Here is a 27,190-nt window from a genome sequence, read left to right on the forward strand (position 1 = left end):
ACCCATATCTATCTACTTGCCAGGGAATTGAATTTGGGTCTTTAAAGGCCCCATATTTTGGCTATCTAGACCCCCGTCGAATGAATCTCCAACATGGACTTGGTATAAAAGTGTCAATTTCATTCCAAAAAACAAACCTTGGTTGTGTCATACTGGTATCCAGAAAAGGCCCCTCTGACAGCTACTTCTATTTGACCCAGTTTTGTATCCGCTTAGTCCATATTTGGCTAAGACCACCCCCTTTCCTCTGATTGGTTGCCTCCGTGTAGAAGACCCACTGATGAGAGCACAGGTTTATGTTGACAGCGCTGGCTCGGGAGCAGAGAGGTAGGCAGAGACCTTCACTAGTGACGTAGATAAGCTTGAGTAACTTGAATGACCTGATGTCAGGTGTGTCGGCAGAACAGGCGAGCAGGAATGCGTAGACAATTTTAATTCATATTTCACATGTTTACTGAGGCATAGAGATAATGTTACTTCCCAAATGCGAGAAAAAGTTGATTTGGCAAAATATGGAACCTTTAACATCACAGGGCAGGGGCACGGTAAGGGGGAGAAAAAATTATACAGTTTTGAAAATGTACTGCAGTTCCCCTCCAAGCCGGGGGTGTCGCTACAGCTGGTATTGTCTAGGACACCAAGGGGTGGAATTTCCTCTGCATTTTTTGGCAATTTCCGGTTGCCGTTTTTACTTTCCTTTCCGTAACAAGGAACAAAGCAACAACAATGGCGACCGCGGAACAGTGTCTGCTAGAACAAATGGACCTAGATGACCAGATGATACGTTGAATTATGCTGCAAAATCGATCAAGAAGTTGGCGGCGGCAGTTGTATGTGGAACCAAGGAGAAAGCTGAGTACGTCATCAGAGCATGTGACCAAAACAGACCAATCACGAGAGATGATCTCCGCGGCATTCTACGCGCGACAGCAATTTTCGCCGTGTGCGCGTCAAGTGACGCAGAGGGGCCGCGCGGGCCCAATGCGTCGGTCACGTGATGCAATGCGGGCGTTGTCGGCCGCGCGAGCGCTGGAGTATAGAGAGGCCTTTACACCACTTTCAGTCTATTTTCCATCAACTATTATCTTTGGCCACATGCCTCTCCTTTGCCCCCTGTTGTGCCTCCTCGGTTCCACCAGTCATTTCCTATCTGCATTTCTCTGTGTATCTTTCCACTCTGGAAGAGACTAAATGAATTTAGTAGAGGCAGATAATGGAGATTAACTTGAACCCGTTTTAACACATTACCTTCTTTTGAGTTTTGACTCATAAGAACCATAAAACAAAACATTGATGTTCACAGGGGTTGCATGCAGGTTTTCATGGAACAGCAACAAATTAATACGAAAAACACAAGTAGCAGGCTTTGCGTTGTTCAAGTGACTTATATGGGAAGCCATTTAAGCATGTATTTAATATCCCTGATTTAGCTTTAGTCATTCTTCTAGTGCGTACTAGTTGTTCTAGTGCATGCACCTTAAGCTGCATCAAGGATATCAAATTAATGCTCAGACGACTTCCCATAGACTTATGCATTAGATCGAGGGTGGGAAAACATTTGTGCTCAAGCCACAATTTGATTTTTAAATCGAACAAATGGGCCATGTCATTCATAGAAAAAATGGTTAAAACGTGGATGTGAAATAGTTTAACAATAAATGAATATTTCACAGATGTTTATTATTGAAAATTTTGAATATAATTGGTTAATTGTTTAGTGAAATAAATCAGGTTAAATGGCCTGCATGTATTTTTTTTTTAACTAACCAATTTTAGAGACATTATAATGTAAATGCTCGGGATTTATTATAGAACAGAGTGGGCCTTAAGACACCCTTGGGCCATACTTTGCCACCCCTGCATTAGATGCTTTGCATTTTTATGCAATCTTTTCAGCATTAATGTGACCATTCATTTCGAGTTAATCGAAAAGTTAGATGACAATGTGACATCTTTAAAACAAAGCTAAACAGAGCCAGTCTGTGTCAGTTGTCTCTGGCTTGCATCTGCTGTTATGTGACATATTGTACGAAGGCCTCAGTTGTTTGTGCTGCCACATGGAACATTTCACTGTATTCCTTCATATTAGGGAGCTCCTGCATTCTGCTGCCTGTGTGTGTTAGTCTTGCCATTGTGCTTGACAGATCCTACTGATTTTTTATTTTGTTTGGTCACTCCTAAATAAAACCTCGACATCTGTAGAGGACAGGACACAATGGGCATTTTCACAGTACATAATAAATAATCGCCAGTTGGAATATACATCATCTTCATGTCTTTTACAACAATACATTTCCAGTTTAATATGATGTTAATTATTGTGGTTGTAGTAGTGTGGAACTACATTGGTTCATACTGAAATGTCTTTCAAATACTTTGGTTACAAGCTACATTTGTTGTGACTTTTGGCTTGTCCTGTCAGGTCGGGTTGTACCCAAAGCGAGTCACTCGCATTATTCTTATTTTTTTTTTCCAGGCTTGGGACCGGCAGTGACCGGTATTAGGGCACTGACCAGTAATCGAACCCGTGGCATTTCCGTGAAATAAAACAGCATGTTCCACTACACCACCAGTGTGGTTACTAGCTACAATACAGGAGCAAAATAGCGGGGACACATCTTAGTATGATGCAGTGAAAACTACATTAACAATAATAAGCAAAGCATCAATCAAAACTGAGCTGTATCTTTGTAAGGATGCTACAGTGCTTGCATTGATTCTCATTATTATTAGGATTATGCAGGTGTACAATGTGTATTGAAGTGGGTGTGTATAATTTGTATACCAAAATAGTCTACATGTACAAGCTTGCACTAATACTGTAAAAACCTGTTGTCGTCTGTGCTGTCAGTTGGGTTTCGCTCTCATGTGAAACAATTTCTATTTTCTCCTGGAAAATGGGTATTTCGGTCCAAATGTGCACTTTGGTGACCTCTAACCTCCCTACACACACCCTGTCTTGTGCACACAAACTCATATAGTTTCATTTCTCTATGATGGTCTCTGAGTGTTTGTGAGGTGCACGTCAGCTCGACGTGCTACAGAATGAGCAGCTACTTCAAACTACACACAAGCTTTCTCCTTTGTGTCTGAATCTTATTGATCATGCTTCCCATCAGCTTTGTGTCACATTAGGACACTGACATTTCTACCGGTCTGGAATAGGAGGCGGAAAGGGGCTCCTCCTCGTGTAATCCTTCCTGGATTCATAACCAGAGGCAGCACTGTGTTGTTTTTGCTATCCACAGGCCAATGTTACAACATTGTGTAAATAAAAAATATGATTTCCTTGCAAATGTGTTTTCACAGACTTGCAATAAACTCTTGTGCACTGCATCTACTAATTATATGATTTTTCATTTCAGAAGCTATTTGATTTGTAGATCCAGAGATCTTTAAGATAGAAAATCAATCTTTTTCTCTTGACAGCGACTGTAGCAGTGAGAATTGGTGAAACCAATTAAGCTAAAGACAGACACACATACACACAGTTTTGTAAAGTTAAACACAGCAATCTGTGGTTAATAAATATTGGGCTGGGTTCTTTGTTGTGTATTTGTTACTCATGCCATGACACAAGGCGACTGTTTATTTTGCGCATTAATGACGCTCAGCTGAACACCACCCTGGACAAGTACAATGGCTCAGTGTCCCTGGATGGATTCAGAGATTATTGAGAGTTGTTATATGGCTGCTGACGCTGCTGCTGTTCCCTCTACACTGTCACACGCACACTGGAGTCCAGGTGTCTTTTTACTCTATACTATAGGTGTCCAACTCAAGGCCCGGGGGCCAGATGCGGCCCACCACATCATTTTATGTGGCCCGCTAAAGCAAATCATGCTCGTGAATTTCCGTGATTCTTGCCAAAATCTGTACCAAAATTCCAAATTGTCATAATAATAAACAATAATGTTGAGATATTACATTTTTCTGTTACCAAACCCTTCTTCTACAGTAACTTAAACAATACTTGAACAAACTATTATCCTTGTCTTCTGATTTCAAAACTAGTTATCCCTCAATTTGTTGTGTAAGGGTAATGTGTTTAGGTGATGATTAAACATTTATCTGGTTTCACTGTTCTAACGGCCCTCTGAGGGAAATCAGAAGGACAATGCGGCTCGAGACAAAAAAAAAATAGATAAAAAAGAGAGTTTGACACCCCTGCTGTATACTTTCCTAGAGAGGTTAAGTGGCAAAATTTGTTTTACTTTTCCTAGAGGTTAAGTGGCAAAAAAAAATTAACTGCACAGTTAACTGGAGCATAATCCAGTTAACTGTACAATACACTTCAAGGCTTTATGCGCCTTGTCTTATTTGTGAGTGAAAGATTTGTTTTTATTGCAGTTGTTCGTCGAGAGGGTCACAACTCTTTCTTTTTATTTGGTTGTTGATGTCAAGAGAGCCCATTTAAAAATAAATTGTCATGCAGAGTGTCCCTACAGAAACTGATTCATGGTGTTTGTGTGCCCTTGTGAACATAAAAATAAGGTACCAGTACGCATCAGTCACAGAGGGAGCAGAAGAACTGTAGATTGAATAAGACAAGGGTGGAAAGGGGCAAGAATAAAAACACGAGAATGAGGAATCCACTGACTCTGCCAACAATTTTCCAACTGATCATTATCTGTGAAATGTTTTTGCTCATATTGTCGTTGTCCATAAACACAAGCATCTCCAATTGACTAAGGTTTAAAGGCAACAACGATAGGTTACAACAACAAATAAATCACCTTCTTGTGTTTTGGATTAAAATACACGCCGATAATTTGTTCTGTATGAGAGCATATAGTAGTGCACAAGGGACCTGTACTTTGAACAGTTTACGTGTGTGTTCAGGGTATAAGTCACATTACTTTTAAACATGCTTTAACCATAAAGATGTTCACATAATGGAGAGGAACTTGTCACCCAGTTATTTTGTTATTTCTGGAATTAGGAAGACCATGTATGTCTGTTGGCAGACAACACAACACATCTTGAGCTTTGTGGTTCCTTTTTCGGTATGCATTGTTTACAAAATTGATACTCAAAGTTGTTGGTTGTAATTTTCAGAACAGTAAAAATGTTTGTTGCAAAGTGTTTGAGGATCCTTAAGTCTTTAAAAACATTTTTTAACATTTTATTTTTTTATTTCCAAAATTAAAGCCTTGATTAATAGCCATAAAGTCACAGTTCATCCATCCCTGTCCTGCAGATTTTTCTGTGAAACATATTTAACTTTTCATTGTGGAAATTTTTGCTTTATTGTGGAAATTTGCATAATACAGTATGTATAATATGTACATATACAGGTTAATTGAAGACTCTAAATTGCCTGTAAGTGTGAATGTGAGTGCGAGTGGGGGTTTGTCTGTGTGCCCTGCAATTAGCTTGCAACCAGTTCAGGGTGTAACTTCAGCGGCTGAAATAAGTATTTAACACGTCACCATTTTTCTCAAATATGTTTCCAAAGGTGCTATTGACATGAAAATTTCACCAGATGTTTCAACAACCCAATACATACAAAGAAAGTAGAACAAATAAGTTCAAAATTAAGTTGTGTGTAATAATGTGAAATGACAGGGAAAAAGTGTTGAACACGCCAACTGGTATTTATTTAACATTTTGTACAAAAGCCTTTGTTTGCAATGACAGCTTCAAGACGCCTCTTGTATGGAGAAACTAGTCGCACACATTGCTCTGGTGTGATTTTTAGCCCATTCCTCAACACAAGCAGTCTTCAAATCTTGAAGGTTCCGTGGGCTTCTTTTATGGACCTTGAATTTAACTTCTTTCCACAGATTTTCGATTGGATTCAATTCAGGTGCTTGGCTGGGCCATTCTAGCAGCTTTATATTTTTTCTTTGAAAGCAATTGAGAGTTTCCTTGGCAGTATGTTTTGGATAATTATCCTGCTGAAATCCACCCTCGTTTCATTTTCATCATCCTCGTGGATGGCAGCAGATTTTTTGTCAAGAATGTCTTGGTACATTTGCCCATTCATCCTTCCTTCAGTAATATGAAGTTTACCAGTACCATTTGCTGAAAAGCAGCCCCACACCATCATGTTCTCACCTCCGAACTTCACTGTTGGCATGGTGTTTTTAGGGTGATGTGCAGTGCCAATTCCAATGAAGTTGGGACGTTGTGTTAAACATATAAATAAAAACAGAATAGAATGATTTGCAATTCATAGTTCAACCTATATTTAATTGAATACACTACAAAGACAAAATATTGAATGTTCAAACTGATGCACTTTGTTTTTGGCAAGTGATTATAAAGCTGGGACAGGGTCATGTTTGCCACTGTGTTACATCACCTTTTCTTTTAACAACATTCAATAAACATTTGGGAACTGAGGATACTAATTGTTGAAGCTTTGTAGGTGGAATTCTTTCCCATTCTTGCTTGATGTACCGCTTCAGCTGTTCAACAGTCCGGGGTCTCCGTTGTCGTATTTTACGCTTCATAATGCGCCACGCATTTTCAATGGGAGACAGGTCGGAACTGCAGGCAGGCCAGTCTAGTACCCGCACTCTTTTACTACGAAGCCACACTGTTGTAACACGTGCACATTGTGGTTTGGCACAGCCAAGCCAAGCAACATCTTTTTCATGGACGCCCCTGCTTATTTCAGCAAGACAATGCCAAACCACATTCCGCACGTGTTACAATAGCGTGGCTTCGTAGTTGTACAAAAGTGGATTGTTTTTCCGACAGTTTCTTCTGACTCCACCATTGAAGGTACAATATGAGCAACAAAATTAATTCAATATCAATTACATACAAATGTTAATCTTACCAAGTAGATCCATAATATACAGTGCATAGTACGTAGCTCAAAGCATCAAGGCCATTTTACGCTGCACTTGCTTTCCTGTGTGTTGGCTGTTGTTTTTATGTTTAACACAACGTCCCAACTTCATTGGAATTGGGGTTATAGTATGATCACTGAACTGAAGTCTAACATGTTTTGATTAAATCTAGTGTAATGTCACACATGATGATGGTTCCCACCATCTGACTTTGAGGATTTGGCCTGCACCTTGGAGTTTCCGCTTCATTTGCCTCCCGAACCACTATAGCGATGTCGACAAAGTTCTCGTAAAAGAGACTGATGTTTTTGTGAAGTGGTGTCGCTTTCAGGCACATTTTATTGAAATGGCAACAATTCCCTATGTGGACACTAAACAGAGTAGCCATCAGACTGTGATAGAATCGTAATGGAATGCAAAGCTTATCGTTAGCTGGCAGGAGACAGACGGGTCATGTGGGGGTGCTGTCTAACACACACAAATACTTTTTTCATTCTCTGTAGGAGCCTCTCTGCTGCTAAGTCGATTAAATCCCTTATTTCTGAGCACTAAAGCAGAGTTTTGAGCTGTTTTGTAAGTTACTACTATTGTGCACATTTTGTCTGAGCCCAGATGGACACTGTACATTTTGAGAATCAGCTCGTAGCTTTAAACACAGCACATTCCATGCATATACCCACTCACTTGCTCCAAATTTGATAAACCTGTAATGATATCCTATACAAAAGTTGCATTTCAAATTATGCCTTTACAAAGATAATGAAAAATTCAGCTTTGATTGACAAATAAGTATTAATTTAACTGTTTATTATTGTGGTGTCAGTTTGCAGTGCCTTTCACAGTCCCAAAATGATGTACAGTATCTTGCGTTTATTGGAGACTATATTGCCCATGGTTATGAATGTAACTAGGTATCGTTGTGTACAAACTATTATATGAATACATTGTTTGGGCCATTTTAAGCATTTTTGTTGTGGTATTCTTATCATACAAAGTAAACCTTTCCATTTCTGTCAATGCCTACTTGAACACAATATACGATACAAAAAAACAAACAAATATAGTTTAGACACTGTATTTGACAGAAAAAGAATGTGTTGTTTGTGTGTGTGTTCTGCTAACTTTTGGTTTAGGAATGTGCCGAAGGATCAAATTATGAACAAAAGCATCTAGAGAACTGAACTTTTAGGACTACTACAGTTTTTCTTTTCATGTATTTGTATTCATTTTGGTATTCAGACTGTTTAACTCTCTTGAGGCTCTTTGTGTCTTCAGTTCTGGCTTTGTGTTGCTGTTCAGACTATTTTGCTGTCATTAAGTCTGTTGTTTTTTGTCTTGTTTGTTCAGTAAGAAAAGGAACTTGAAAACTGTTTGAGACAACTATGTGATTCACTTATTTGTAGTTACGAAAACAGTGTGCAATTGTGCCTTGTAGTATTCATTGATTTCATTCATTCATTCATTATCTGTACCCCTTATCCTCACGAGGGTTGCGGGCGTGCTGGAGTCCAGCTAACTTTGGGCGAGCGGTGGGGTCCACCTTGTACTGGTTGCCATCCAATTGCAGGGCACATATAAACAAAAAACTATCCGCAGTCACATTCACACCTACGGGCAATTTAAAGTCTTCAATCAACCTACCATGCATGTTTTTGGAATGTGGGAGGAAACCAGAGTACCCGGAGAAAATCCACACAGGCACGGGGGGTGAACACACAGGCGAGGCCGGATTTGAACACAGGTCCTCAGAACTGTGAGGCAGGTGTGCCTTGTAGTACACTGACAAAAAGCCTGGTAGTACTGTTTAGTTATTTATTTTTTTGGGGGGGGGATCCACCCGTTTACACACCCAACTACAATCTAATTACATATGCAAACATGCTGTATTGTTTACTCTTAACTTTTCACTAATTTTGTTCCGAAAACATGTCTTAATCTATAATGATGATGATGATAATAATTGAGTCCAAATTTTTTGTAGTAAAGTACTGTACAAACTCCCCGACATACAGCTTCGGTGATGTTCATGAGTGCATATTTCCAAACAGCGATATTTAAAGTGAGTTTGAACGTGGCCACAACTGCACAACATCCTGAGATCCTTTTGAGAATGACAGAAGTATTGGCACCTGTGGCTCAGTAGGTAGAGCGGGTTGTCCAGTGACCAGTCATTGGTTCGAGTCCCGGCTGCGACAGTCCGCTTGTCGAAGTGTCCTTGGGCAAGAAACTGAACCCTAATTTTCCTAAAGACAATCACCTCCCTCCAAAAACTTGTTAGTACCTGTAATTATCTGCGTTCCTAAACATTACTGTTTGCACGGAGAATAAATCGTAACAACAGTAGTAACTGCAGAGCCAATTTGAACTTTGTTGCTAACCAAAACTGCAGCACAGAAATGCATACAGTACACTGTTTCGCAAATGAATTAAGTTTGTGTTGTGAATAAGATCGCCACGCAGTATTAAAGGTGTTCTTGTTCATGTTTTGTTTTTTTAAGTGCTTTTTATTTTGTTTTAAACTTGAGTTTCACTCGACATAAATTGTAAAATCCTGGTAACGTTGTTTGACATTCCAAAACTGTATGCAAATAAAGGCTGGGAGGTAGCTATTGGGGGGAACATACAGTACATACATACATACAGTACATACGTCCTCATGCTGTCATGTTGGTTTAGAAACAATGTCTTGGACTATTTATTGTACAGGTCTTCAACAAAATGAAATGTGCTTTATGTTGAAAAAATAAGATTTTAATTTTTTTTTTTTTATCAGGATTCCACCAAATTCAAACAGGAACTAATTTGAAAATGCTTCACGTGTTCAATATGCGCAACTGCCTGTGGCACAATACGTTTCCCTTTTTTGTTTTATTCCATGACCAAATCTGCGTTCCAGTTAGTGTATTTTTATTGAATTTTGTCAAAAATGCACACTGCACACTGGTTTGTCTGTTCGAGCGTATAGTATTAGGGATTGATTTGTGCTACGAATAGTGAAAATCCACGAGTAATTGATGCCCCCGCCCAAAAGGTTTATACTTTAATTACCTATAGCTGTCACAAGATGGCAGCAAAGCACTACATAAATCTCCTCGACTCACCTCAGAATAGTTCCTTGCCACTAAAGTGGCAACGCACTACATGAAGTTCCTCAACTCACAACATACTGCAGTTTCTTAGCACCAAAATGGCAACAAAGCTATACTTTTATAGGAGGCAGAGCTTTAGTCTGAGCACTAAAACAGCAAATAGTTTTTTTTTTAAGCAAATAATTACGTATAGGTAAATTTTTTTTTATCCATGACTAAGTGAACTGTGTATATGCTGGGGTTCGCTGTATATTCTAACACACAAAATGACTGATATTTGCTGGTGAATGTCATTTGTCACCCTGAAAAAAGCAAAGCATTCAATGAAATGTAAGTTTAACATTACTCTTCGGTCATCTGATACAATTCAATTTGAGATCATTCCAGTGACATTTGGCTATGTCGTTAGACTACAAAATTATGTTCAAAATATTTGAAACACTCTGTATATTAATGCGTGTTGGCTGTGTCAGCCAGCAGTGTTGGATAACCTCCTGACCTCTATGAAGTTTGTTCTTCATGGCATGGGCGTCCTCCGCATCAACCTGGCTAACAGCAGGAACAAGGTAGACCACTTCCCTTCTATTTGCTCCCTTGCCTCGTCTACTTTTTTCAGTGGCACTTATTTCCTGCACTGACACCAGATCACCACTGTGGAGCAGCATCTTACCACTATGGCTGCCCCATCCTCCCACTCCACATTAAATTGTATGCGCTACTGACAATTTAAGATTCCTGAGGTTTAACTTGATTTACACTCCAAAGTAATATAGCTCACAGACTTTCCACCCACTGATCACATCCTGTTGGGAGGAGATGATGATCAAAGTATTTCCTTTGATAATTGGCACCAGTGCTGCATGTATGTGTGCATGTCCGCCGGACACTTTATATTAATAATTATGTATAGAGAGCAGCCAGTGATTGTATTCATAAATACAAATGTGTGTCTTTTCTCTCAGGTGCATGCCCACTCTGTGCTGTCGTGTGGTCGCTCTTTTGACGAAGATCAGATCTTTTTTCCTTTCTTGGGCCACGCCCTGTCCTGTTTGTGGGGTGACCAGGGGGTGAGAGCTGCGGTGGCCCGGGGGTACGAGTACGAGCTCAATGACTCAGCGCTGTAGTAAGTGCTCTCCTAGCATGCCAACATACGCTCGCGCGCGCGGGCACACACACACATACCCACACACACACACACACACACACACGCTGTGCTGAAAAGATGCAGGGGTCTAATTAGTTGGACTTTACGGCTGGTACTCAGCCATGTGCTTGCTGCCACTGGGTATTAAACAGCCAGTGTCATGATAAACAAAAACTACTAGAACCACACCCAGCAGGGCAAAGCTACTGTATATGCACAGGACTAACAATCCTAAAACTGTCTGGCTTTGACTAAAATATTATGATGCACCAATTGTCCATTCCAGGCCTGTTGGTGGCAGTAATTACAAAATGATTTCCACACACAGCAATTTATTTATTCATTTGTATACATTTTTATTTTTATACTTTTTTTATTTTACCCACCGCACCTCATCATCTGCTAGATATGGTGTATCACTGCCGCACATGGCTTCAATGCAGGCAAATCTTAAGGGAGAAAAGTGGTAAGTCATTCCTCAGTTTGCACATTTACCTGGATCTGAGTTAAAATTTCAAGGCTTATTGGCCCCCTCTACATAGTTCTTTGGAGTGTTTTTTAAAAAGCTTTTAACTGATTAACCTAACTAACCAACCTACCAGCAAATGGTGATCAAAACATAACCTCGTGCCGAACAATATTTTGCACCTGGCAGAGGTAAAGGTTCACATCCTAAGCCGGTTCACACATTATACCACATACAATACATAAATGTGTTTTCTTTGTAAATATGTGCTTAAAATGTAAAACCTTTAACTCTCCCTGGTGGAAAATCTGGGCATGGTTTGAGCTAAAAATGAAAGTTAACTGTAGAGAAGTTGGCAAGTACGTGAGAGCTGGGGGAGGCCGTCTGGTCTAATTCTCCACCCAGCGAGAGGCTGCACCGCTGCAGTTATCTACACCGACAGGCCCCACTGGTCCCCCACTGAGAGCCACCAGAGGTGGCATAAGTACTCACACTCTGTACTAAAGTAAAAGATAAAGATACTTCTGTAAAATATCACACTGGTAAAAGTAGTAGTACTGATATCTGCTCCTGTAGTTCAGTAAAAGTACAATACATACTGCGAAATGTATTAACTGTACTACTACTTTTACCGTAATGTGTGTGTGTGTGTGTGTGTGTGTATGTATGTATATATACGTATACACAACCCCAATTCCAAGGAAGTTGGGACATTGTGTTAAACAAATAAAAACAGAATACAATGACTTGCAAATCATGTTCAACCTATATTTAATTGAATACACTACAAAGATAAGATAATGTTCAAACTGATAAACCTTATTGTTTTTAGCAAATAATCATTAACTTAGAATTTTATGACTGCAACACGTTTCAAAAAAGCTGGGACAGGTGGCAAAAAAGACTGAGAAAGTTGAGGAATGCTCATCAAACACCTGTTTGGAACATCCCACAGGTGAACAGGCTAATTGGGAACAGGTGGGTGCCATGATTGGGTATAAAAGGAGCTTCCCTGAATTGCTCAGTCATTCACAAGCAAAGATGGGGCGAGGTTCACCTCTTTGTGAACAAGTGCGTTAGAAAATTGTCGAACAGTTTAAGGACAATGCTCCTCAACGTACAATTGCAAGGAATTCAGGGATTTCATTATCTACGGTCCGTAATATAATAATAAAGTTTCAGAGAATCTGGAGAAATCACTGCATGTAAGCGACAAGGCCGAAAACCAACATTGAATGCCGGCTTCTCTGGGCCCGGACTCATCTGAGATGGACTGATGGAAAGTGGAAAAGTGTTCTGTGGTCCGACGAGTCCACATTTCAAATTGTTTTTGGAAATTGTGGACGTCGTGTCCTCCGGGCCAAAGAGGAAAAGAACCATCCGGACTGTTATGGACGCAAAGTTCAAAAGCCAGCATCTATGATGGTATAGGGCTGTGTTAGTGCCAATGGCATGGGTAACTTACACATCTGTGAAGGCACCATTAATGCTGAACGGTACATACAGGTTTTGGAGAAACGTGCTGCCATCCAAGCAACGTCTTTTTCATGGAAGCCCCTGCTTGTTTCAACAAGACAATGCCAAACCACATTCCGCACGTGTTACAACAGCGTGGCTTCATGGTAAAAGAGTGCGGGTAATAGACTGGCCTGCCTGCAGTCCAGACCTGTCTCCCATTGAAAATGTGTGGCGAATTATGAAGCGTAAAATACGACAATGGAGAGCTGTACATCAAGCAAGAATGGGAAGGAATTCCAAATACAAAGCTTCAACAATTAGTGTGCTCAGTTCCCAAACGTTTATTGAATGTTGTTAAAAGAATAGGTGATGAAACAGTGGTAATCATGACCCTGTCCCTGCTTTTTTTGGAACGTGTTGCAGCCATAAAATTCTAAGTTAATGATTATTTGCTAAAAACAATAAAGTTTATCAGTTTGAACATTAATTATCTTGTCTTTGTCGTGTATTCAATTAAATATAGGTTGAACATGATTTGCAAATCATTGTATTCTGTTTTTATTTGTTTAACAGAATGTCCCAACTTCATTGGAATTGGGGTTGTAACATCTTCCAAGCAGTGTTGTGTCGTGTTATGTTATGTTTACTAAACAGCAGGATCCATCTCGCTGTCCAAGAAACTGATTCAGGTTGACGAGTTGAGAATGTCACAGTCAGCCTAGCTACTTTTAGATGTCGTGTGTATGTGTGTTTACATAAAGATCACACTTCGGGTGGCACACGGCACACTTGGTTGTGCTAATTGTGTTCATAGCGAATCTGTTTGAAAGTTTAGCTTCAGTATGTTGTTATGGTAAACCAGTGTGAATATTCATCACGATGAGCCACTGCGCCCCCTGGGGCTTCAATCTTATCACTGCACACTCAACCTGCTGTGTCTAGTAATGGCCTTGTGATATGTACCTATGCACATACACAACACTTGCAATTGATTCCTGATTTTCACTTTGATCTCAATCTTGTCTCCAGGTTATTCATTTTTAAAATTTGTATTTTATTTAGCTGTCGTCTCCTCTGTTTTTGACCTTTTGCACCTTTTTGTCCCTCTCTCTGTTGTTTGTTTTAGTTTCTTTGAAAATATGAGCCGCATCTCGTCTCCGGACTACGTCCCCACAGAGATGGATGTTCTGCGCGTAAGACTGAGGACTACAGGCGTGATAGAGACCCAGTTCAAAGTCAAGCACCTCACTTTCAGGTAGACAGTTTATAATTTCTTCACCTATCCTTTGTGACATTGTAGCAGACTATGGACACCTCCGACTCCTGAAGGTCTTAACAAGTCTCCAAAACAAATTTCATCCAAATTTACTCCACTTTTTGAGCTGAGGCACTGTTATCGGTCTACAGCCTTGTGATAGGCCGCAGATGTGAGATGGAGATGGGCAGTTTTATTCATCAAAAAGTCAATATGGCAGCACACATGCGCGCGCGCGCACACACACACTTTAAGTCAATAGCATCTCTGTCGTGGCCTTATCAGTATAGAAGCAGAGGGTGGATGTCAAATCATAAAATTCTTCCCTGATCAATGGGGCAGTGTCACATAATACATCTTTCTTCATTATCCCTCCATGGCTAAACTCATTTCCATTGGTCTTGACAGGATGACACATAATGAACTTAATTTCTTCATGGCCTGGTCAGGGGTGTCAAACTCATTTTTGTCGTGGGCCACATTATAGTTACGGTTTCCCTCAGAGGGCCCTTATGAATGTGAAAGCCCCAAAAATGTTTGATCACCTCATCATATTATTACATGTACATGACAAATTGATGGATAACTAGTTTTGAAATCAGGGTCAAGGATAATATTTATTCAACTGCTGTTCAAGTTACGAAAAGAGGTGTTTGGTAACAAAAAATGCTTGCCATATCTCATTATTATTTATTAAATATGACAATTTAAAATTGTGGTACAGAATTTAGCAAGAAGTTGACGCACATGATTTGCTTTCGCGGGCCACATAAAATGAGCCTCGAGTTTGACACCTGTGCCTTGGATGAACATCTGTCATAATTACGATGTTAGGTTTTAATACTGGTGAAAATGTTAGACCATTGACGCGGTTATGTAATCAAATGATACTTATAATAAACAATACAAACTTACATTAGTTTATACACACTATTGAAGTTAGATATTGGATATTCAACATACATTTTTAAAAGACAAATTATCACTGGATCCATCCATCCATTTCCTGTACTGCTTATCCTCACTAGGGTGGCAGGTGAGCTGGAGTCTATCCCAGCTGACTTTGGGTGAGTGGCAGGGTACACCCTGGACCGGTTGCCAGACAATCACAGGGCATATACAGTATAGACAAGGTGCTCACGAACAAATCTTAAAGGGCCACAGATATTTTTTTCAATTAGTCAAATCCTCATTTGTTGTGGTCGATCGGGCCACGAGATAATAGTGTTACATTAAAAACAAAATGTTCTTTTTCATTCAAACCTTCGGTTGACATGATCAAAAAATCTGGACTGATCATGCGATTTTCAGCATATCGGTGTCGGCTAAAAAAGATCTGATTTTTAAAATGTCTTAATCGTTAAAGACTCATTAAAGTATTTTTTGTGTTTTTTATCTATATATATTAAGTATGGTTGAAGGTAAATGCTGAAAACATCCAAACACTGAGAACAATTTCGAATTGAATTGTTGAGCTCTAAACACTTTTTCACCATCTCAGTTGTCCGGATTTTTCCGATGACACGTAGGCTGGGGTGTATACTTTTTCGTGAGTCGGCCCTCCCCCACTATATAATTACCAAGCGCCCTCCCATTCCATTGACCATTTGGTGCTATTGCCACTTCCTTATTCATAATAACCAGTTCTACTACTGCAGTGTGAAGTTAGCCATCAAACTATGCCTACAACTTGAAAAAATACACACCCAAATTCTAATAAAGTTGGGATGTTGTGTAAAACGTAAATTCAGAAAAGAGAATACAATGACCTGCAAAGCCTTTCCAACCTATATTGAATTGAATACACTACAAAGACAAGACATTTGTTCCAACTGATGAACCTACTGTTCTTTTGCAAAATATTCTCTCATTTTTAATGTGATGCCTGTAACACGTTCCAAAAATGCTGGGACAGAGGCAAAAAAAGAGTGGGGAAAGTTGAGGAATGCTAAAAAAACCACTTGTTTGGAACATTCTACAGGTGAACGAGTTAATTGGAATTGGGTGAGTGTCATGATTGTGTATAAAGGGAGCATCCCCGAAAGGTTCAGTGGTTCACATGCAAGGACGGGGCGAGGATCACCGCTTTGCGAATAACTGCGTGAGCAAATAGTCCAACGGTTTAAGAGCAATTTTTCTCAACGTACAATTGCAAGGAGTTTAGGAATGTTATCATCTGCATGGGTAATGTGCACATCTGTGAAAGCGCCATTAATTCTGAAAGGTACATACAGGTTTTGGAGCAACATATGCTGCCATCCAAGAAGCATTTCTTTTCCCGACACTTCCTTGCTTATTTCTGTAAGGCAATGCCAATTCACATTCTACACGTGTTAAGTCCAGAACTGTCTCTCATTGAAAATGTGTGTTGGATTACAAAGCGCAAAATACCAGAGCGGAGACATCGAACTGTTTAGCAACTGAAGTTGTACATCAACCAATACTGGGAAAGAATTCGACCTACAAAGCTTTAGCAGTTAGTGTCCTCAGTTCCTAAATGCTTATTGAGTGTTGTTAAAAGAAATGGTGATGTAACACAGTGGTAAACATACCGCTATTCCAGCTTTTTGGGAAAGTGTTTCAGGCATCAAATTCAAAATGAGTGAATATTTGCAAAATGACAAAGTTTATCAGTTTTTTCTATCTTGTGTTTGTAGTGTATTCAATTGAATATAGGTTGACGTTTGCAAATCATTGTATTCTATTTTTATTTACATTTTACTTAATGTCCCAACTTTATTAGATTACAATATTGGTGTTTGTACATCTTCCCTAAAGTATAATATTTTGGGCTACAGTGTCTCTGCCGTGCTCCCACATGCTATGCGTAGTTAGGCAGCTGTGAATCGGCAGGATCCACTGACATAAATTGCATATTATGTCTGTACATTTTGGATTTTCTGTTTTTTTTTTTTTTTTTTGTTATGCTCCCACAACAGTGTACCAACCAGTGCTGTTTGTGCATGCTATTGTTGCAAAAGTGCGCTATTTATTGGCACAAATTAAATCCATCCTACCATGCGTATTGACAACTGAGCCATCATGAAACCAGAGAATTTTGGTATATTCTAACCAAATGTTTTCTATGGTGATTTCATTTTATGTCTTAACAGCATGCTAGTTGAGATCAGAAACCGCAATAGCCACCATCTTTGTTCGTAGCAATTTGTTTGATGCATATGGAAATACAACATTTATGAGTGTGTTTCATAAAAACAGCACAAAGGAGTATGTGAGATTTTCCACTGTTTGATCGAATTGGACATGTTAATGAGCCGAAGTGATTAATAGTGTTATTGTGACACATTCGACTAGAGACACGCAGTGTCTGAAGGCATACAATATGTATCCAAAGCAAATGAGACTTACGGTAGCGAGCAAAGGCCACCATCTTTGTTTCTAGCAGGTTTTTGATTCATGCGAAAATACAATTTATGAGTGTGCGTTTTATAAAAACAGCACTAAGGATTAAGGGTTTTCCACTGTTGAATTTGAATGATGTTGATTAGCTGAGTTGATTGGCAATGTTATTGTGACACATTTGATTAGACAAACACAATGTTTGGAGGAATATGTATTACAAAAAAATTTAATTATGCGCCCTCTGTTGTTAGTAATGTCTACCTGAGGACTACCTCGGCAGTGAAGCTTCTACAATATTAACTTGTCCCTCACCCCCACATCTCATATTGAGTGATCATTATGAAACACATTAGGTCCGCTTTTCATAAGTATATAAACAATGTAACCTGAGTCAGTTTGTCAGCAGATGACTCAAGTCAACATCTAAATGCTGTTTGTACGTCTCTGGGTGCTGCTGATTTACTGCTCTTTCTCTGTTATGCCTCACTAATGTGTATAATGTTGAAGAACATTACCCAGCCCGCTCTCTATTTTTCAGAACTGCCTTTACTTTGATAACTGTACACATTTTGTGTGCCATTGTTCCCTTCCTGGCTCACATAGATTTTTGATGGGTATTTGGTAGACAATCCATGTGACAAATTGATTCATTTTTTTAATCATTCTTTCAATATTGAAAAAAACCTTTGCATTCATATGTGGCCATGATAGTCACTGTTTTTGAGCAAGCAGGAGATATGTAAATAAAGAAGAAATTCATACAGCATGACAGATATTCATGTACCGAATATTCTGAAGTATAGTACTTAAATTGTATAAGAAACAATTACGGATGCAATGAAAATAACGCTAAATGAAAAACTTAATGAAAAAACCTTTACAGTCTTCCTGAGCTCACCTAAACAATTGGCACGGTTCATTTTATGAGAAAATATCAATTTTCACAGCATATCATGCACTTTAATTATGCTGCATGACTGTTCTACTAGTACTTTGTATCATGTGAATCATGATATGGCAAACACTCATAGACCACATGACCCTTTTATATTTCTCGCCAAAAATCTGTATACACCACAGTACAAAGTTTTTCTTAAAGCTGCTTCTCCGAGTTTTCTATCAAGTAGCTGTGAGTTTTTTAAATTTATTTTTACAATCCGAGTTCACCGAATTTTAGTGACCTCGCCGCCTCATTCGTGTCTTGCTGAAGCAATTTCACTCCTCGGAAACAAAGTAAAAATAAATAAATAAATCGAGTTCCGCTCCCTGATAAGTTAAAAAAAAAAAAAAAAAAAAAAGGCAACTTGCTGCATAGGTAGCTATAACTACATTACTAAAAATGTAAAGAGAACATTTAAATCACAGATCTTAATGAATGTAGTCTAGTTGAAAAGCTTTGATTGATTACATTGTGTAATTTGTTGAAGGGAGGAGGGGGGGCAAGTATGCGCTCCATGTGCCTGTATGCACGCTGACATTTCACGTCCCAGTGTAAGATGATTTGATAGCAGAACGTTCTCCCTCTGCATATCCTCCATGTCACATTTGCTCAGTGTGACTCTGCTCTCATCTGTGAAGAGAACGGGCGGTCGAGTGGCCTCCTGTATCTGCCGATTCCGCCATTCTCTTGCAAATGCAAATCTGACTGCGTGGTGCCGGGCTGTGAGCACAGGCCCCACTTGTGGATGTCTGGCCCTCATTTCACCCATATGGTGTCAGTTTCTTGGAGTTACACTTTCTTTCTAACTTTATTTTTCTAAGCAGTGTACTGTGTACTGTGTACTGATAATTAATTAAGCATTTTCAGTGGGGGCAATGACTATGCAATTGAAGGTTCTTTCATATTTATTGAGTTCCAATTACTGTAAATCCAAAAATCAGTGTTTCATCATTAAACATAGAATCAGTTTGATTGTAAATGAAGTGGTATCATGTTTTCATGAAAGTTACTTTTTGCTCCATTCCTTTTTTCCCCACTGATGATTCACCCAGGAGCACATTCTTATACATTAAAAGAAAATGTTTGCATCTTTTTGTTTGCTTTGAAGCCTGTGGAGGTCAATTTCACCAATAATGTCACATTTGATTGAGGAGAGCAAAGTCCCAGGTGGTGCTGCAGTACGGATCAGATTCCTGCCTCTCACACGTTCTCCCTCTTATCTGGCAGAAATCTGTTCACAATTGGGTGGTGACTCGAATTGGGATTCCAATGGGTGTGATCATCGAATGAGAATTTGCAGACTTGAATTAAAACCAATCTTCGACTATCATAATGCTTAATTTGTTCTGACGAGCTGCAACTGCAGCCACGCTGCATTTACTTGACAAAAAACAAATATTTCAAGTTGTTTAGCCTTTGTTTGACATTTTGACTGACTGCACATAGTTTCTGTGCATATGTGCAGTTGTACAGTACTGTAGTCATGCAGTTGATCACGCAGCACAAATACAAATAGAAGTAGCCGTCCACTGAGACGAGGATATCCGCGCACCAGAGGTGGGTAGTAACGCGCTACATTTACTCCGTTACATTGACTCAAGTAACATTTTTCATAAACTGTACTTATCAGAGTACTTTAAATTCACTGTACGTTTTACTTGTGTTTATGTGAACGATTGATACTTTTACTCCGTTACAATGCTTGACATTCCATTCGCTACTTTTATTTGTTCATTCTTGCGTGTGCACGTTTTTGTTGTTTCATTCGGTAACGTTTCGTTCAGAAGAACGAATCTTTTTAGTGAGCCAACTGAACCGAATCAGTTTGTGTAATGATTCGTTCTTTTAGCTTGGTCGCCGCAGTGAGGCAAGCGAGTCGGCTGGGAGCGGAAAGGGAACTACTGTAGCGTTCTGTCACTCACTTCTGAATCTTCGGCGAATGACCAATGAGCAGCCAGCGTGCAGGCGGGGGCGGGACGTCATTAAACACTTCGGCGAATGACCAATGAGCAGTCAGAATCAGGCAGCGTCGTGCAGGCGGGGGAGGGACTTAAGTGAACTGAGTGATTCGTTCAGTGGACTGTTGTACTGAAGAACTGAAGAGCGATTCGTTCGTTGAAGATATCGTTCGCAATCCGTTAGACACAAGTGATTCGTTCGTTGAACTTCTTCGTTTGGGATCCGCCAAGGAGCAATGTACTAGTACTCGAGTGATTTTAACTGCAAGTCCTGACGTCCTCGCGGGGATAGCGTTCACTAGCAGCTTCAAGCTAACGGATAATTTTTGAGTGTGTATATATATATATATATATATATATATACACACACACACACACGCCATATTTTTACGACCATAAGGCGCACTTAAAAGTCTTAAATTTTCTCCAAAATGGACTGGGCGCCTTGTAATGCGGCGCACCTTATGTGTGCACCGAGTTCCAACATCTATAAATGTTGTTGTGTGATGAGCGCTCCGCTTGACTTTTTTACTTTTTTTTTGACCGCTTGACTGACTGGGAGTATTTCCTGCCGACACACCTGCTTACACAGAGGAAAAGCGGACGTGGTTGAGGACAGCATGCGGACGTAAAGTGGGAGGGGTGCATTAAGGAAGACGCTAAAGCCACGCCCCCAGTAGGTATATAGCGCCGGGTTGTGCATTGTGTAAAACAACATCGGTTTGGCTAAAGACCCCCGAAAATGGCACCTACGAAGAGACAGTTTAAACTGCAAGTTACGCGGAGGAACATGGGAATTTAGCAGCCGCGAGATAATTCAAGATCAACGAATCCATGATTCGCAACTGGGGGAAGCAGGAAAACGAGCTTTGCCAAGTCAAGAAGATGAAGCTGAGTTTCCGCGGAAACAAGGCGACAGTGGCCCGAGTTGGAAGACCAACTCGAGCAATGGATTAATGAGCAAAGAACAGCTGGGAGAAGCGTCTCTACAGTCACCATTAGACTGAGTGCAATAACTCGGAGCTTTCCATCATTCCGGGAGGCTAGACTAAGGAACTCCAACCGCTGGACATTGGCGTAAACAGGGCGTTCAAAGTGAAGTTGCGAGCGGCGTGGGAGCCATGGATGACAGACGGCGAACACACTAGGAGGCAGTGGCTTGTTAAGCCACAATTTGTGAATGGATTGTGGATGCTTGGGCTAACATGTCTGCTTGCACTGTTGTTCGAGCTTTCGTGAAAGCTGGCATCATTTCTGAGGAGCCGCACGGCAACGAGACTGACTCAAATCTGGCGTGTTTGATTGAGAAGTTGCCCAGCTGTTCATTTCGGATACAGAAGATGAGGACTTTGATGGATTTGCGTATGAGGATTGAGACTGCGCCTTTTAATACGGTGCGCCTTATGGTTTTTAAAATACGGTATATAAAACTGACAACCAGTTCAGGGTGTACCCCGCCTCTCTCCCAAAGTCAACTGGAATAGGCTACAGCTGACCCTAATGAGGACAAGCGCTAGAAAATAGATGGAATAAAAAATTAAACACTATACATTCATAAATCATATTTAATGAAGACTCAGCATCTCAAAGATTTCATTCCCATTTTAGTGATTGTTAGTCAAACAACATTAGAACCCGAAACATCACTTTTCAAACACTGAGCCTTCATTGTAACAAGGATGGGTTTTTCCTGCATCTTTAATATGGAACTTCTGTTGTCATTACCTTAAGCCTGTCATTGAGAGTGAACATTGTGTTGTGTAGAGAGAAAGTAAACGATTTAGTCAGTGTGTGTTGTAAATGTGTAGTCACTAGGTTTGAGTAAAGGCACACTGTATTAACGCCACTGATTGAAAGAGTGTCCATGGAATATTTCCATCCGAAAGCTATTTTCTGTGGCTTGACATCCAATGTTTGTTTCCCTCTTCGTGAGTCTTTGTTCCTTTCCCCTATTGCTAAATGCCTGCATTAGCTCTAAGGATGCTCCAATGGAAGATGGCGCACCTGCCCAAATGATGACCAACTAGTGCTCTCCTCAGTCTGTCTTGTTGTTTTTCTCTTTTTGCGCTATTGGATCAGATAGACTTCACTCTCCTTGTGCTGCTGTGTTTTGTTTTTTGGACAAATTGGCATGTAATGGTGAACATTGAGAAGTCCACAAATAGTTATTATTTCAGTCTCTCTGGGTTTCTTTTTTGCATGGATCCGATATAATTTATTGTGACAAAATGTCAGGAAATTGTGATTTTGAATTGGAGCCTTGGTGACATATCAGTCACACTCATGCCATTTAACTTACACACACATACCGTATTTTCATGGCCATAAGGCGCACCGTATTAAAAGGCGCAGTCTCAGTTACGGGTGTCTATTTCTGTATTTAACACATACATAAGGAACACCGTATTATTTGGCACAGGCATGGTAAAACATACGCTATCTTAAAACATACGGTAGCATGCATGCACGCTAAAACAATGTTTTTAAAAAGGCAGCGGCAGCAAAACTGAGTTCGGTTGTACTTTATTAAAGTATTTAACAATGTGCTCACGTTATTTTTTTTATCAATCCTCATCCACAAATCCATCAAAGTCCTCATGTTCTGTGTCCGAAATAAACAGCTGGGCAAGTTCTCAATCAAGCATGCCAGGTTCGAGTCAGTCTCGTTGCCGTGCGAAAGCTCGAACAAGCATCTACAATCCATTCACAAATTGTGGTGTAACTCGCCCGGTGCTGCCTCCTAGTCTTAGTAAAGCTGTGTTCGCCATCTGTCATCCATGGCTCCCACGCCGCTCGCAACTTCACTTTGAACGCCTTGTTTACACGGATGTCCAGCGGTTCGTCAAGCCTCCCGGAATGATGGGAAGACTCGAGTTATTGCACTCAGTCGAATGGTGACTTGAGACGCTTCTCCCGGCTGTTCTTTGCTCATTAATCCGTTGCTCGAGTTGGTCTTCCAACTCGGGCCACCTCGCCTTGTTTCCGCGTATACTCAGCTTCGTCTTCTTGACTTGGCGAAGCTCGTTTTCCTCCTTCCTCCATTTGCGCCACTTCCACTGTGGAGTTTTTGACCAGCTGGTTCAACAGAATTCTAGTGGGTGAGAAGACGCCTGAGGAATGGAGGAAAAGTGTGCTGGTGTCCATTTTTAAGAACAATTGTGACGTGCAGAGCTGTGGGAACTATAGAGGAATAAAGTTGATGAGCCACACATGATGTTCGCAGATTACATTGTGATCTGCAATGAAAGCGGGGATCGGGTGGAGGAACCGTTAGAAAGGTGGAGGCATGCACTGGAAAGGAAAGGAATGAAGATTAGCCGAAGTAAGACAGAATATAAGGTGTCAGGTGTGTTATGTGACAGAAGAGTCTCTGCTAGGATGAAGGGCAAAGTTTATAAAACAGTGGTGAGGCCAGCCATGATGTAGTGGCACTGAAGAGACAACAGGAAGCAGAGCTGGAGGTGGTGGAAATGAAGATGTTGAGGTTCTCTTTAGGTGTGACCAGGTTGGATGAAATTATAAATGAGCTCATCAGAGGGACAACCAAGGATAGATGTTTTGGAGACAAAGTTAGAGAGAGCAGACTTTGACGGTTTGGACACATCCAAAGAGAGCGAGAGTGAGTATATTGGTAGAAGGATGATGAGGATGGAGCTGGCAGGCAAGAGAGGTAGAGGAAGACCAAAGAGAAGGTTGATGGATGTCGTGAGGGAAGACATGAGGGCAGTTGGTGTTTGAGAGGAGGATGGAGGCTATAGGCGTACATGGAAAAGGATGACACGCTGTGGCGACGCCTAACGGGACAAGCCGAAAGGAAAAGAGGAGGACACACACATACATACTATTTTATTGAACGCAATACATTCCTTGCTGTTGGTTGAATTCCAATTTCATTGATTTAAAATACTTTTTCCTGTGGGAAATAGTGCGAAGTGAATGAATTTGTTACAGGCTCCAACTATCGGCATCATTAAACCTTTAACTTTGCACGTTATGTTTTTAGTAACATTTTACAATTGACTTTATGAGTCTTTGGCGATAACGTGGGTCTGACCTCTTCCTCATACAGGATTCTGAATAAAATATTTTGAAATTAACCCATTCAAACGCTATAATGGCATGGTGAGTAGAAAGATTTTTGCTGTCAGAGTTACTCTTATTTTAACTTCATTAGATTTAAGGTTGACCTTCTGATTTTGAGACAAAATTTACCCAATTCCCATAGGAAATAATGGCAAAAGATGTAAACCTGTGCAAAATGGAATGATTGTGAGAATGATTATTTTGCATATTTACATGGATGTAGTGTTTTCACCATATTTTCCTTTGAACATAACGTGACCATACGGTCCTTTTTTGGGAATGACTGTTTTGAAAAAGCCAAAGAAAAACCTACGCACACGCGGAGTAAATCCTTTGCTAGCCATTCCATTCCAGTGACTTACACGAGTGATGTCTTGTGTGATGTCATGCATGATGTGCTTTGATCTACCAATTTAAGAGGTTCCTCTGTCATACAAAACACTGGCCTGTCATCACTCGTTACCTCACAATGACTTTTATTATTGCATTTCTATTAAGTATGTATTGTTTGGGTGTCAAACACTATTCGTGGCATTCATCACAAATGCCCTTTTTAGCAATGTAAACAGTGAACCCCCGTTTATCACGGTGATATGTTCGAGACCTAGCCGCAGTAGGAGAAAATTTGCCATATTTGTTTTGGTTTTCTTTGAACACATTTAAATGTATTAAAACACATTTAAATTATTCCTTACTGCCTTTTCTCGCTCTTACTTGGAGTTCTCCAAATAAGAGGCAAAGAGTGTTTAATTCAAGCTGCTTATTTTTCACTCCCAGTTAACGTTTACTGTAAATTGATTGGTGATGGTGATTTGAGTAGCTGTTTTGTAATCAGTACAGAATGTAAAAATAAAAATATTTGGATGTGTTGGATAGTAATCTTTTGAGAGTTGACTTTTGTGGGGCTCCTGATTGGAGAGTCAGCTGGCTTAATCGCAGGCACCTGAGTCCACTCCACTACAGAACACTGAATTTCTTCCGGACAATCAAATAAGTCTTCACATGTTCAGCTGTTCTGTTCTTAACTTATTTTGTTTTACGTCCACCTCTTAAGACCTTGTTTGTGGTATTACATTGCTTACTGTATTTCATGGCAAGAGCGTAACAGTTCAACGCAACAGCAAAGATTAAACAGTCTTGTGCCAAGGCTGCACATTACGAAAGTGAGAAACAAGCTTAAGAGTGATACTGCTGAAAAAGTTGGATAATTGGAGTTGAGCTTGAAGCTGTGACTGTTTACTCTTACTTTTAATCACATCTTACATTTAATCACATTTTACCTTCATTTTTTACGCTATATTTTACCTTACTTTTATTCAGATTTACAACTAGTTTCACTTGCCCAAAAGTCGATTAAAAACTAAAAACAAAAATACACGTCATGTGTGCATTTCCATATTGAGAAACCCTTATACTCAAGTTTTTTTGTTGTTGTTTTTTGTGTCTCTCGCTTGACTCTTCCACTCCGTGTGTGTGTGTGTGTGTGTGTGTGTGTGTAGGATGTACGATGTCGGAGGTCAGCGAACGGAGCGGAGGAAGTGGATTGGCTGCTTTGAAGATGTCCGGGCCGTGCTCTTTGTGGTGTCACTTAGCGGCTATGACATGACCCTGGTGGAGGACCCCTCCATGGTAACTGTTCACCCACCCCCCACCCCATCATGATGAACATCTAGATGAATGTTCTCTTTGCACCTCTGCGGCTGTCTGATGGCAATATTTGTCGCTTCTGTAGAATCGTCTGCAGGAGAGCATGAAGCTCTTCTCCTCCATCTGCAACAATGTGTTCTTCCGCAGTACATCCATGGTGAGAAAGACCTCTCTCACCCCATCGCTTGGAAAATGAGAAGTATTTATATATAGATATGCTGTGACAGTGTGTGCAGATGTGCTGTTGCCTATCCCAGCTGACTTTGGGAGAGAGGCAGGGCACACCCTGAACTGGTGGCCAGCAAATTGCAGGACATTAATTCTGAAGTTTTTCCGGCAACATTATCTAGTCATATTCAACCAAATGCTTCAGAACTCATTTACAGCACTTCACTGTACAAAGGGACAATGACCCGAAGCATACTACGAAAGAGTTTTTAAGGGAAAAGAAGTGGAATGTTATGCAATGGCCAAGTCATTCATTCACCTAACCTAAATCCAATTGAGCATGCATTTTCCTTGCTGAAGACAAAACTGAAGGAAAAATGCCAAGACCAAGCAGGAACTGAAGATAGTTTCAGTAGAGGCCTGCCAGAGCATCAGCAGGGATGAAATCCAGCATCTGGCGATGTTTATGCATTCCATACTTCAGGCTGTAATTGACCGCAAAGGATTTTTCTAATTAACTTAGTGTAATCTTTATAAAAAAAAAATTTTTTAAATGAATTGAGTGCTTTGAACTTGTTTTAACATAGTCATTCCTCTTCACAAAGACAATTTTCCCCACCATGTTCAAATTAACTCATTACTTTTGATGAAGTGATATTCAGCCTGAAATGCGGAGTTAAAAACAAAGGTGGAAAATACGCACATAGTGCCGTCTGCCTGTTACTTGTAATTAAACAGTAAGTCACCATTAAGATGAGCTTTTCCTGTCCTGTTTCCGGTAAATTATCCTATTAAGACGACAGCGAGACGGACTTG

At 40.2% G+C, this 27,190-nt stretch overlaps 1 protein-coding gene across 2 annotated transcripts in view; it reads left to right on the forward strand.

Annotated features, from left to right (window-relative positions):
* The window catches only part of gnav1 (guanine nucleotide binding protein (G protein) alpha v1), a 33,084-nt gene that overhangs the window by 1,596 nt on the left and 4,298 nt on the right, over positions 1–27,190 (forward strand). For both annotated transcript variants that reach the window (XM_061769892.1, XM_061769891.1), the window contains exons 3-7: positions 10,366–10,458; positions 10,855–11,015; positions 14,087–14,215; positions 26,059–26,188; positions 26,292–26,363. In XM_061769892.1, the coding sequence (XP_061625876.1) occupies positions 10,366–10,458; positions 10,855–11,015; positions 14,087–14,215; positions 26,059–26,188; positions 26,292–26,363 (585 nt within the window). The remainder of the gene's footprint in view (positions 1–10,365; positions 10,459–10,854; positions 11,016–14,086; positions 14,216–26,058; positions 26,189–26,291; positions 26,364–27,190) is intronic.

Source organism: Phyllopteryx taeniolatus, chromosome 4 (genome assembly GCF_024500385.1).
Source record: "Phyllopteryx taeniolatus isolate TA_2022b chromosome 4, UOR_Ptae_1.2, whole genome shotgun sequence".
Taxonomy (NCBI): domain Eukaryota; kingdom Metazoa; phylum Chordata; class Actinopteri; order Syngnathiformes; family Syngnathidae; genus Phyllopteryx; species Phyllopteryx taeniolatus.